Below are 13,764 nucleotides of genomic sequence, written 5' to 3' on the forward strand. Positions count from 1 at the left end.
TTCATCGTTAGTGGGTGGATTTGTCTGTGCTTTTTGTACGTTTGTTTTTAATAATTTTGTCTCGAGTTCTGTACATTACTTTTATATACAAAAATGGTGCAAGGTGGAATGAGCTTGGTGAAATATCTTTTATTCGTCTTCAATTTCATATTTGTGGTAAGTATCAAAATTTCTTGAAGTTGCACTTACCTCAGTATTTGTAATTATTGTTAAATGTGTTATAGTAACATCATTTACGTGACATTCTCTAGTTTTTGTAGGGAAAATGCAAGCGTGGCATCTTAACCCTCCTTGCGCTACTACGTAACTGAAACATCACACTGCCAACTGTAATTAAACCAGCTGACTTTAAACGTTGCCTTAAAAGTGTTATAAATTGTAAGTTTAAAGCATTTCTTGTATTAAGGTTTGTAAATTATGTCCACAACTATGTTTCGCAGAAGGGGTCGCGAAAATTTCTTCAGTGGTTTGGAATATTTTGCCACCGGACGCATAACTACACTTTAGTTCCCCCCCCCCCCCCCACCCACTCTACAAACGGCAGTCTCTGAACAAAATTTCGATTTGACAATCTTAAAATACTGAAGTGAGCATGCTATTTATTTATTATGTTTTTTGTGGGGGAATCTTTGACAATGCTGTGATATGAGCCGGCACTCCAACTCCAAATTTAGTTATAAACCTCAAATCGGACTACTGTTGGAACGACATCATTTGCCCTCTATGTAAATAAAGAATTCGTTTGTTTTCTGGACCGGTGAGGTCAGTGGAGTAATGAAAAATTGTTGGTTGTTGACAACACTAGAGCATATTCTGGCATAAAATGTAAGGATTCTGAATAACTCGAACGGTCGTCCATTTCTTTCATATGAACTGGAATATTGTGCTTCCATCTGTTAGTACATTTAACGGAACTTATAAACTTCGTGGTGTATTTGTGGGAAGCACGTTTGTAATGCGATATGCATCCAAAGATCCAGCCGAAATATTAGACATCGGTGATTTGCTCCATTTAAGAAACTAATGAAGTTTTTTCTTTTATCCATATAATTAAGTATTTTCTTATTGTGGTGTATCGGTCCAGTCTGCTAGTTGACAGCTCATAATTAGAACACCCAATTTTTAAAATGACATGTATGTTGCAGCAATAGTTTACTGTGTTAATATAATATGAAAAACGCTTGTCTAATTCAGTTTATAAGGAAATAAATTCTCTTTATACTCCGGTACAACCACAACAAAGTCAGAAGTTCACAAGAGTACAGGAATATTCAACCGTATTTAGTAGTAATGCGGCTTGAACCACAGTCATTCAATGCGAGTGCACTTTTGTACACTCGCGCCTACTAAAGTCTTAAAATTTTAAGGCTGCAAGAAAAAAAATCCTTGTTTTGCACAAGTTTTTTTTTTTTTTTTTTCCAGGGTAGCTGAGTGGTTAAGGCGCCAGGCCCTACCATGATAGATGGCCTTAGGGTTAACTACGGATTTTTAATAATGTTGTGAAAAAGTTAGGACTTGCAAGAGTTAAAAAAAAAAAAAAAAAAAGCAAGCTATGTTGACTTCAGGCTGCAGTGGATTAATTGATTATATTGAATTATTCCATATAGGCAGAAAAGCAAGCAAAGAAGTAGACTGTTAGTCATAATTACTAGAAATATTTTTCAAAAGTTGCAAACTTAACTAAGTCAATATTGTGGCAGTTAGTGCTAATTGGGTTATATTATTTGTTAGTAATGCTCATTGTATGGTGCCTCCGTAGCCAGGTGGGCAGGAGCAGCAGTGCATAGAACACGCTTCTTGATTAGACCGGGATTCGAGCCATTGACTACCAAATACGGAGGATGCGGAAAGGTCAGAGAATGACCACCTCATATCCCCGGAGCAATATGGCCTTAGTTGCTAATGCTCCTAAAAACCAAATAGCAAACAATAAACTCATCATATTTTTTTTTTTTTTTTATAAAATCGCAAACACGAGAGGTATTAGAACTTATAATACTTAGTACTGTGCTTGGATTGGAGGTTGAGAAGACAAAAGAAGATTTGTTGACATTAGACTTGAACTTCTGTAGACTGTAATTTTCAGGAAATATGTATGAAGGAAGGTTGTTCCAGAAAACTGCAGTTGAAGGAATAAACAAGGAAGATGAAGAGTTGGTTCTGCAAGTTTGAAGTTGGACAGTAAATGGATGTTGGCTGGTGGTGGCATGTGTTTGGACTGTTTTGAAAGAGTGGGAATTATAAAGCACAATTCAGAAGAACAGTGCCCATGGAAGTATCTGTAGAAAAGGCATGCAGCAGAAACAGTGCTGTCAATAAGACAGCAATTGTTTGTTTGTTATTTGGTTTATAGGAGCATTAGCAACTAAGGCCATATTGCTTCGGGATATGCGGTGGTCATTCCCTGACCTTTCCGCATCCTCCGTATTTGGTGGTGACGGGCTCGAACTGAGACAACGAGTGGAGACTCTGTTAAGAGGAGTCATCAATTAACCTAATTGCCCTCTTCTGAATGGAATGTAGAAGTCTGAGAAAGAGGTTTTGGGGGCACTGCCTCAGATATGGGAACAATATTCCATGGTAGGATGGATTTGCGATTTGTGCAGTGTGAACAGCTGTTTGAAAGAAAAGTAATGCAGTGAGCGAAAGAGAAATCAGTTTTTTTTAGATGCAGAGGAAGCAATATTTGTAATGTGCTTGTGCCAAGAGAGATTAGAAGTCAGGATAATCCCCAAAAGAGAGAGATATCATTTTGCCTAGAATTCTGAGTATCACCAAAGATAAGCATAGAAACAGAAGAATCCTTTTTGTGAGATGTAAGACAAGACTGAGTTTTAGGATTGAAATCAACTAAGTTATCTTTGACCCACTGGAGAATTACCTGGAGATCGGCATTTAAGGAATTGTAGTGGATATTCGAGAAGTTGAAGCTGATTGAGTAGGGCAAGGTTTTTCAAAATGGAAAGTGGAATGCAATGTGCTATCATTGGCAAAACTATGGATAGGATTTCCAGTCAATGGAAGAAGGTCATTAATATACAAGAGGAAAAGATTGGGGGAAAGAACTGAACCTTGGGGGACACCAGCATTAGTTGAGAAGTTAAAGACAGAGCTATCTACCATTGCCCTCAGTGAGCAATCAGAGAGAAAACTGGATAACCAATTACAAAAAACAGTTGGCAACCCATAAGATGGAAGCTTGTTTAGAAGATCTTTATGCTAAACATGATCGAAAGCCTTTGAGATGTCAAGAGCAACTGCTTGCATTTCGCCGAACGTTTCCATTGAATTTGTCCATAAATGGGTAACATAAGCCAAAATATCACCAGTGGATCAACACTGATGGAATCCATACTGGCGATCGTTGATCAGACAGAAGGTTTCCAGGTAGTTTGAGTTGGTAGTTAATTGATTTCTCCATTACTTTAGAAAGAGTAGAAGTAATTTCAATGGGATGATAATTGAATGGGAGAGACTTGTAACCCTTTTTAGGAACTTTCTGGATATGAACAAATTTCCAAGCAGAAGGAAACAACTTTGGAATAAGAAAGTGAAAAAAGGTGGCAAAGAACAGGAGTAAGTTCAGGAGCACAGGTTTTGAGAAGTGGAGAAATACAATCAGGACCTGGAGCTTTCCTAGCATCAAGATTCTTCAAAATCCTTCTGACATCCTTTTGACGGAAGACCACAGGAGGCATTGAATGGAGCGTGGTGGGAGGTGTTTTACCAAGATCATTAATACAAGAGTTGGAAGAAAAATGGGATGCTAGCAGGTCAGCTTTATCCTTGGCTGAAGTGTATTACATAACAATATCAGAAACATATGATTAGCACTTTAACTGCAGTGAGACTTAGGTCTGGAGTTTTTGTTGACATTCCTTTGGACCAACCTGCTGGTTCTCGTGCTACTTATTCATTTAACTCCTATGATAGAGCAGTTTTTCTTTTGTGCCTCATATCATGCTGATAATTGAAGTAGGTGTCATGGAGAACCCAAAAAAAAGCCACCTCATGGAAGCTTGTTCAAACAATCAGTTACGCTGGCTAAAAGCAAATTTTTGCCAATCTATTCTGCAGCCATTTTTCGTGTTATAATTATTTTCTGTAAATTGCAGAATTGAAGTTTTTCTTTATAAAAGTAACTTTTTTTTTTTTGTCCCTGACTAATATTATTGCTGTTCAATGCATTTTTCTAACATCCATAATTTCAATATCCACAACCTTCCTAAAATAAGGCCTCCAGATACTACAAAGTAGGCCACTAGATGTGGCCTAGCCATTGCCTCATAAAACAAAATAATCACTTCCTTATCCCTGCTGACAAAATTCCTGTGTATCAGTGATGGGATGCAGGCTTTTTGTTTTCTACCACTTTGAGTGTGGATCCACCAGATTGCTATGATATTCTGAGGTTACTGCTAACCATATGCAGTACCTTGCATTTTTCAAATGCTGAAATTCAGTTGACATTTTCATCCCATCTGCTTAATTTTTTTTGAGGTCTTGTTGCATTAACCACTTCTTATAAGATTATATATGATTCAAAGCAGCAAGTATCTTATAATTTTTACTTTGTATCAGCTGTAAACTTGACAATAAGCTTGATACAGCTTCATCAATATCATTAATAAATCTTAAACAGTAAGAGGCCCAGCACTGAAACCTGAGGGATATCACTAGCATTGGTGTGAGAAGAGGAATTTTCATTTGACCACTTTCCCTCTCACTCAACCATCTCTTTATCCATAGCAGTAACTTGCACCTAGTACCACACTTCTCCAGCAGCAGCAGCCTTTCATGTGGAACAGTGTCAAAAGCTTTGCTGTAATTAAAGTATGTGATGTCAGTTATTTTTTTTTTTTGTATCCAGCTCCTTTGTTACTGCATCATGGTAGCTAATTAGATTGGTCAGACAAGCTCTCCCCTTAACAAGCCTTTGCTGCAATTGCTGTTTAACTGCATTCCTCTCAAGATGATTCTGCAATACTTTAACCACTAACTCCATTATTTTCTCTGGAATAGAAGCTTATAGGTGTCTGTAATTACTCACATTGTCTTTGGTCTCTCCTTTGTGAATAGGAGAGAAATTTGCACATCTATAGTCCATAGGGACTTCCCCTGAATCAAAGGATGCTCTCATAATTATGGCCAAGTGTCTGCTTATGTTTTGCTTCATTTAATATAACTGTAGATTCTGTCAGCATGAGGTACCTTATTTACTTTTAGCTTCAATAATTTCTCTTCCATTTTCTTCTTGATTGTTATAACAATGTATACTTATTGTATCCCCATCCCTGCAACTTTTTATGCATGAATGTAGATGACAAACATTTGTTCAGTTTGTCACCATCCTGAACAGGATCATCAATAGTTAAGCAGTTTATATTCAATGGGCCCATCTGGTTCATCCTTTTCCCTGTAGTGTTGACATGAGTAAAGAATTTTTTGCCACTTTTATTTGCATTCTTAGCCAAAGACTTTTTTTTTTTTCCTAACCTCCTTAATGACTTTATTCAGACTAGTTTATTATTTGCTGTAAATTTGTGTCCCCTGATAATTTATAATCATCCTATGCATTTTTATTTTTTTGCCCTTTGTCTAATCTATTCAACTGACATCCATTTAGGTCTAAATCTTGAATATATGTATATACATAAAATACTTGGGTATGCTGCCCAAATTTTTCAAATGCTATATCTAAGTTTTAAGAAGTGTAAAAATGGCTGAACAGTGCATAAGAACTTTCGGAAAATGTAGAAGAAATGCTAATGAAACATTAGAGGAAAGGTTTAATAGACTACTACAAAGACAGACAGAAAACATTGCAGAAAGAGAAGCAAGATTAGAAATTAGAAGACGGGCAAAACACTGTAGGTCTAATCAAATAGAAGTACCGGATGTGAATAATCCACAAGCTGTAATTAATGTGGAAGAACATGACATAGGAAATGTGTGTTACAACTGAGAGTATTGCAATGCAAATATTGGGGTCATGATGGAAAGGTTTCACTTGACCTTTATCAAGATATGTGAAGCAAATAACTATAGAGAACATACAAGAGTAAACTCAGCAATGGGTGCCAAGATTAAATCGCCACCTGGAAATGGTCCATACTGTTTTTTAGTGTACATGGCTAGATTTAAGATTTGGTCTCGCTGCTATATTAAAATGAGGCAAATAAGCCAGGATATGAACAACTTTATATTTTCGATTCTGCTGAAACAACAACAAAGGGTGTATGGTTGAAGTAATGCAACAATTGGACAAGATGCTGCAAGTTAACCAATTTGCTGAGTCAAACAAATTCACCTCTGTCGATAGAGAAAAAATATGAAATTGTGAAACACTTTGAGCGAAATGAATGAGCATGTGATATTGCACGTGCTACAAACCTAAATGAGGCAACGCCAAGAATTACAAAGAAAGCAGAGAAAATAAAAACAACTTTCATAGTAGGAACAACTCAAAGTGTAATTAAAATCCATTAGATTAAGACACAAAGAATTGGAGGAGATGGAACGGCTATCATCTGTTTGGATAGAAAATCAAACAAAACAAGTTTGCTTATGATAGAAGCAAAAGCATTAGCAATATTTTATTACGTAATAGTCGTAATAAAATACGTAATTATTTTATTACGATTATTTGTGTTTGGTAATGTTTTGGTTACAAATGTGTGTGTTCAATCTTGGGTGATCGGCACCTAACCCTATTTTTCCCATAGGGCCTGTTTATATTTAAAGGTGGTATATGACTTTCATCAACCGGTGAAATACCACCACTTTGCTTATTGGAGGCTTGAAGTGGTGAAACCCATGTTTAGTCTCTAGAGCAAAGTTTCCAGCATCCCCCTCCCTCTATACTTCTCCTTCAACCCATGCACGGTACTAAGTACTATAGGTTTTGATACCTTTCGTGTTTGGGGTTTTCATAAAAAAAAAATGCATCAAATAACCCAGGGCAATTCAACAATGAATGTGTGCACATGGCATTTACAGAAGACTTAGATGAGATGATATAATGCACCTGCATCAAAAATGGAGGTTGCTGCAATTTTTTTTTTAAGAAGACTGGAAACTACCTGCATATATCCCACAGGTGACTGCTGTTGAATTATATCACCGCTAAACAAGAATGGTGAAGACTGAAGGATCTAGATTAAACTATTTATGAATAATTAGAAAGATGGTGTGTGTTATGCCAGGTAAAACTAGTATCTCTTAGTTTGATTTAAAAGCCTAACAGCTTCTGTGATTTCTTTCCCAAATGCTTCCCATTTAGAATTTGCATTTAGTAATGTTTCAATTAGTCCCATTGGAAAAAAAAACTAACGCATTGTAATCACCTTTATAGAAGTAAAATCCTTTCCTTTTACCCTTGACAGTAGCACCTTTTTTTTTAAGTAAATTCAACAGATTATGATTACTGCCACCTAGTTTGATTTACTGGAGATTCTTAATGTAAGAAGAGTTGCTGATAATTAGATCAAGAGTATTTCTTTCTTGTTTTTGTAACTCTGATGTAGAAAAATTCATCCATAGAATTTCTGCTGCTATGTTAGTGACTGACCCACAACTTCCAGTTGATATCCATAAAGTTAAAATCCACCTATTATTATAAATTGATTTACTAGCTCATTCTGTTTGTGTGGGTGTTCATTATAATCATTGCAATAATTTAGCCTCTAATAGACACTCCTCATTTGTTTTCCCAGTGCTTATGTTACACCAGACTGACTCAACATTAGCTGGGCACATTGCCTTTTGTGCTTCTTAACTGAAAGCATAACTCATGTTCTAAACTTAACTAAAAGCATAACTTGTCAGTCCTGTCTGTTCTTTCACTACATTCAAAGCTTTACTAGCTTTATTCAAAGCTAGTAAATTCAAAGCTTGTAGCTTTATTCAAAGTTACATATACTCACCATATTCAAATTCCACATCTCCTATGCTTAAGTGTCACTTTTTTTATATTAGTATAAGTAAAGGCACATGAAGCAAGCTTATATAGCATCAGCCAAAAAACCCTTCTCATTTCACCCATCCACTTGCTCCAAATGTTTGTCTAGTTCTTCCTTGAATCTATTTAAGCTATCAACTTCTGCAACGATAGATGGAGGTTTGTTCCGGCAATCAGCCACCTGCTGGCGAAAGGCAAACTTACACACATCTATCCTACAACTGTCTTTCCTTAATTTGAATTTATGCCTTCTCAGCCAATTATTCTGAGCAAGAGGAAGACTGCCATCAGCATTGAGTATGCTCAAACCATTCAAAGCTTTATACACCTTAATCAGATCACCTCGCAGGTGCCTAGTCTCCAGACACTAATTTGTAAAACTTAAGCTCTTTCTTTGTAAGAGCAACCCTTTGTTCCATTCACTAATCTTGTTGCCCTTCTCTGTACTTGTTCCAACAGCTCTACATCCTTCTTAAAATGAGGCCTCCAGACCTGTATACAGTACTCAAGGTGTGGCCTGACCATTGCCTTATAAAAGGGATAATCGCCTCCTTATCCCTGCTAGAAAAATTCCTGTATATCATTGACAAGACACCATTAGCTACTCTTGCAGACCATCTGCACTGCTCAGAAAACTTCATATCTGCCTGCACAATTACCCCCAGGTCCTTTTTGTTCTCTACCACTGTCAGTGTAGTACCACAGAGTTGATACATTGCTCTGGGGTTACTGTTTCCCATATGCAGTACTTTACATTTGTCTATGTTAAACTTCAGTTGCCACCTGCTGAACTTTTTCTAGATATTGTTGCAGCAGCATACTGTCATTAACAACCCTGCAGACCTTTGTATTGTCTGCAAATTTGACATTAAGCCTGATATATCATCATTAATAAATACAGAAAACAACAATGGAACCAACACTGAATCACGGGGGACTCCACTAATAACACTAGTCCATGAAGAGCAGTGTCCATTGATTACCACTTTGTCTTCTCCCACTCAACCATTCCTTTATCCATAGCAGCAATTTGCCTCCAATGCCACGCTGCTCCAATTTGTGCAGTAATATTTCATGTGCAACAGTATCAAAAGTTTTTCTAAGATCCAAATACTTGGTACCAAAATTATTCTTTGCATTCAGTTCCTTTGTGACCACATAGTATCCAATCAAATTGGTCAGATCCCAAAATTAACTGCATTTGGTGACTTAACCAGTACTTCCACACCATTTATTTTCTGTATTCCTAGTGTGTGTACAAGCATAGCCGCTGAGTTGGCTTTGCATTAGCAGTAACCTCTTGTGTAGGAATGGACTAGTCTGTGATGCTGGTGAAAGCTCCAAGTTCGGAATGGATGATGTGATTGTAGTTTGAACACATGGTGATCAGTTTGAGTATCTACGAGGAAGAATGGGTCAGAATTAATCTTTCTGATGTCAAATGTGGAATGATTGTGTGTGGGGCAAGACATGTAGGTGCCAGTATCTAGACAACAGCCAACATGGTTAAATGCTCCTGTTCTGTGGTATCACAAATCTACCACGATTGGCTTAACGTCGGTCAAACAACGGCAAAAAAGTTGCATGTGGAACAACCACATGTGGTGAGTCGTGTGTCTCATCTTGTAATGCAGACCATTGGTTAGCAGCTCAGATAACCAACAAGTACATCATAGGAAAGCAAGGCACATGGACTATGCTGGATGTTAGCTAATATATGCTGTCAGTTGATGGCAGGCTTGGACATCCATGTATGGGCATGTTGACACGAATACTAGATGTGGAAATCTGTCAACTGGTCTGATGAAAGAAAGCTACATGAGGCTGTGACACCTGAATGCACTATTGGTGATAGTTTGGCAGGCTGGAGTTCATGGTGTTATGGTTTGAGGTCTATTTTTAGTGGCATGCCCTGGGTCCTCGATCACTGTTAATCATCGGCATTGATGGAAATGCTGACCAAGTACATCCCTATGTGATGATAGTATATCCAACAACTCTTGCATCTACCAACAAGACAATGTGCCATGCCAGAAGGCTTGGCAGTTCCTAACTGATTTCAGGAGCATGACAATGAACTTTGACTTGCCACGGTTGCCAAACTCATCCATTCTCAGCCTAACTGAGCATGTGTTTGGGACCTATTGATAAAGGATATTTGATGCTACACCATCCACCTGACAATGTGGGCATTACTGTTCACATTGTGTAATGCATTGGTAACACTACAACAGGACACCGTGCAATACCTGCTGGAGTCCATGCCAATACATATACAGCCTGTATTTTTTACAGGAAAAGGTGGCCCCCATGAGGTAATAATGAGGTGTCATTATGCAATGCTAACTGAGTACAGTAAACTTTCAGAATTAATGGCACCTTCAGCAATTCAAGGTGCCATTATTTAGATTTTTCTGTTATCTAGACAAGTTTTTATTTTTAATATATTTAATGCAGAAATAATGAGGCTAAATAAGAAATTGAGAGATTACAAATTCAATTTTATTAACTGCACATAAACAAACATGTTGACAATCCAATGTTATATTCTGCCATTAATACAATCCTGCTTACACCCAATTCTATTTTCTTTATTATATCACATTTAGTCTGAATGGTTGCACAGTAGTATTGTCACCAGTTGGAAAGGCCTGGGTTTGAATCCCATTGATGATGCAAGGTATTTTTATGTGCTTTTTTTTCACTCTGTGGCTGAGTCAGTTGGTCTGGTGTAGATAGCAAGGTTATTCCCTGCATAAATTGGGGTTTTTCATCCAGCAAAACAGGAAATCTATCAGAGAACACTTGCAATTTAGACCCAATACACTTGGGTATATGAATTAACTTTCTGAGTGACCCTAATGTAATAGTTTATATAATCCAAAGTTTGTCACTAAGCTTTAATGTTGTTCTTTTCTTCTCTGTATGAAGTTTTTAGTAACTTTAGGAGCCATAGTGAGGCTTTTTAATTTAAAATGTAAAAATGGCAAACTGAACAAATACGTAATTATGTGACTTGCAGTTTTCATTTTTCATCACTACAAGACATCTGTTTTGTATGCAAACATCTCAATGTGCTGTTAGCTCAAATGTTCCATTTTTTTGGGTGCCGTTATTTTGACGGTCTACTGTATATATGTGCACTTTTTTGCTTTTGGTAATATAATGTAGCCTAGATATGCTTTTCCCATGAGGGGAAAAGCATATCTAGGCTAGTTAGTGCCTATTGTCTTCACTGTGTCCATCCATCTGCATGTAACAACTCAAGACAATAGAAATTGATAGTGAAAACTATATTTTTCATTTCTATTAATCACAGAAAAAAAATTTGATTTGATTAAAAATCAAGTGCCCAAAATGTAATAACCTGTTTTAATTCCTTTGATAGCATCAACCCTCTTCTTAAAGCTGTGATATTTGTCCATCAGAATGCTGAATTTACATTTAGTCTCCTTTTACCCTTTGCAACAAAAATGCAAAAGGCATTGCCTTAGACTGTATAGCCTTCTATTATAGAAGGCTTCAGAAACATACAAGTAGCACACATTATAATCTCTTGATTCATAGGAGAACTGCCTTTTGGCAGTTCTTTTCAGAACATTCCTACTACTTTGAACATGTTGCTACTTTAATTTAATAAAGCTTAAATTTAAACAAATCACTCAAACTAAGAAAAGAAAGTACAATAATAATGATATATTATTCCCAGGTTATGCCAAGTAATGTGTACTATGTTATAAGATTGTTATGTTATATAGTTACATTTTAAAGCTGTTTGTATTGTTATAAATTTATAGTTTAGACTTAATAAAAACAGTTACAATTATAATCTACAGAATTACATAAAAGAATAAATAGCATCTGTATCTTAAGTTGATGCAACTGAACAAGACAATTTCTGCTTACTGCTGCACTCATTTTTAGCAGTGTCCAAAGTCAAGTAAAAAATTTGATATTTTATCAAATAAACACAATAACTGCACTAATTTGAACCAAAAAAAATAACAAAAACCAATTCTTTTTTTATATATATGATGTAAAAGTCTTTAAAGAAGCATTCAAATGGCACCAGCTCAGTTACTACAAAATGCTTCAGTTTCTGTTACAGAAGCCTGCCACTTTTCTTGCAGTTTCCTGCATTTTCAGAAACTCGTATCAACTGGAGAAATAATGGCATAAATTTGGAAAAAGTAAAAACATTAAGAAATGAAAATACATACATCATGGCCTGAAGCAATGTTTTTTCCAGTTGGGCCGAGTGCCTCATAGTAGCAGGGCTTAAAGGAAAGTAAGAACAACTTTTTTTTTCTTCTTTTACAATTTCATATTAGTGAAGATTAGGTGCCATATACTTGCACAGATTAAGTGCCATGAAAACAAAAATTTTTGTCCCCTCCCTGTGTCACTTCTTTAACATTGCAACAATTATTTATTAGGACATAGTTAACTTCTTAAGAGCAACTTTTAATAAATCTTTAGTCTCAATATCAGTGAGTCCACAACAGCCTTAAACACACAGTGCACAGACCATATGCACTAATACAATGATTAAAGTGGAGGCAAACTAAAGTTTATTTAATTTCAGAAATAAGCTATAAACCTCTTCAATAGATTAGTGATAGTGTTTGAGAATTGAGCTAATCCAAATGCAATAATTAAACTGTCCTTGCAAATAAAATGTTCTCTAAAATTGCATTTGTAGCACTAACAAAATATTTGTTTTTTTCTGCATTTTGCATCCATTTTTCAAGAAGAATGCACTATTTATTTTTATAGCACCTGAAAAGAGTTTTAATATAACTGCACTTTAGTTTTTCAGTTTGAAAATAAGTTAATTTTTATTTTGCCTAACTATACTGAGTGGACAGAAATCATGGATACCACCTTTTGTCCTGATTAGGGCAGTCATATGGTGAGGCATGGAAAGCATTCCACAGGTATTTCCATCCATGCTTGCTGCACTGCTGTCCATAATTCCATGACATTCCTGGGTGGAGGATGCAAAGCTCGAACAGACCTTTCCACAGCATAGAAAAGATACTCTCTTGATACTGTCAAATGAGGATAGTGCAATTTCTGTACAAACTTCATCTCCTCGATAGTGAACCATGCATTGGGCACCCACTAACATCCCTCTTTCAAAGTCTGTTAATTCGTGACATTTATCCATACTGACATCAAATTACCATCTGCATGAATGCAGTGTACCTGCCAAATGGTGGGTTCATCCACAAGCAAGAGGGGTGACAGCAATGTCCCATGAATTCTATCCTTTGTGTATAATTAGTTCTATTAGGTTGGGTAAAACTAAGTTTAAGGCTTGATTAGGTGCATCTCCTTCCACCTAATCAAGCTTTAAAATGCTTGACTGAAAGATGCTGATTAGTCACACTGAAGTGCAGCAGTAGCAGATATGCATGATTCATTTTCTTGGCAGTTGAAGAAACTTTGAAGAGTATAAAGTACTTGACAAAGCAATGAGATATACATTGCTTTATATAATAAAACTTAAAGCACATGGACAACCATAGTGAGAAAAGTTTCATGAGAAAGAATGGAGTTTCAGAAAATAAATTTGTTCTCTAGCTGTGGTCAAAGTATTTTGTATTAAATATATACTAAATTTAATGTATTAAATATATACTAAATTTAATGTATTAAATATATACTAAATTTAATGTATTAAATATATACTAAATTTAATATATCAAATATATACTAAATTTAAAATGGAACAGTTTGTTTTTACAAACTGTTCCATTTTAATTTTATATCAATAGTTTAATGGATGAAATTGATCACCT

The 13,764-nt window shown here is 36.1% G+C and overlaps 1 protein-coding gene across 1 annotated transcript in view; it reads left to right on the forward strand.

Annotated features, from left to right (window-relative positions):
* The window catches only part of LOC150075814 (CD63 antigen-like), a 174,151-nt gene that overhangs the window by 73,242 nt on the left and 87,145 nt on the right, over positions 1-13,764 (forward strand). The window contains exon 2 of the mRNA XM_090387200.1: positions 87-156. Coding sequence (XP_090243326.1) covers positions 94-156 — 63 coding nt within the window. The 5' untranslated portion in view covers positions 87-93. The remainder of the gene's footprint in view (positions 1-86; positions 157-13,764) is intronic.

Source organism: Mastigoproctus giganteus, chromosome 13 (genome assembly GCF_048544385.1).
Source record: "Mastigoproctus giganteus isolate SK-2022 chromosome 13, ASM4854438v1, whole genome shotgun sequence".
In the NCBI taxonomy this organism is placed as follows: Eukaryota; Metazoa; Arthropoda; class Arachnida; order Uropygi; family Thelyphonidae; genus Mastigoproctus; species Mastigoproctus giganteus.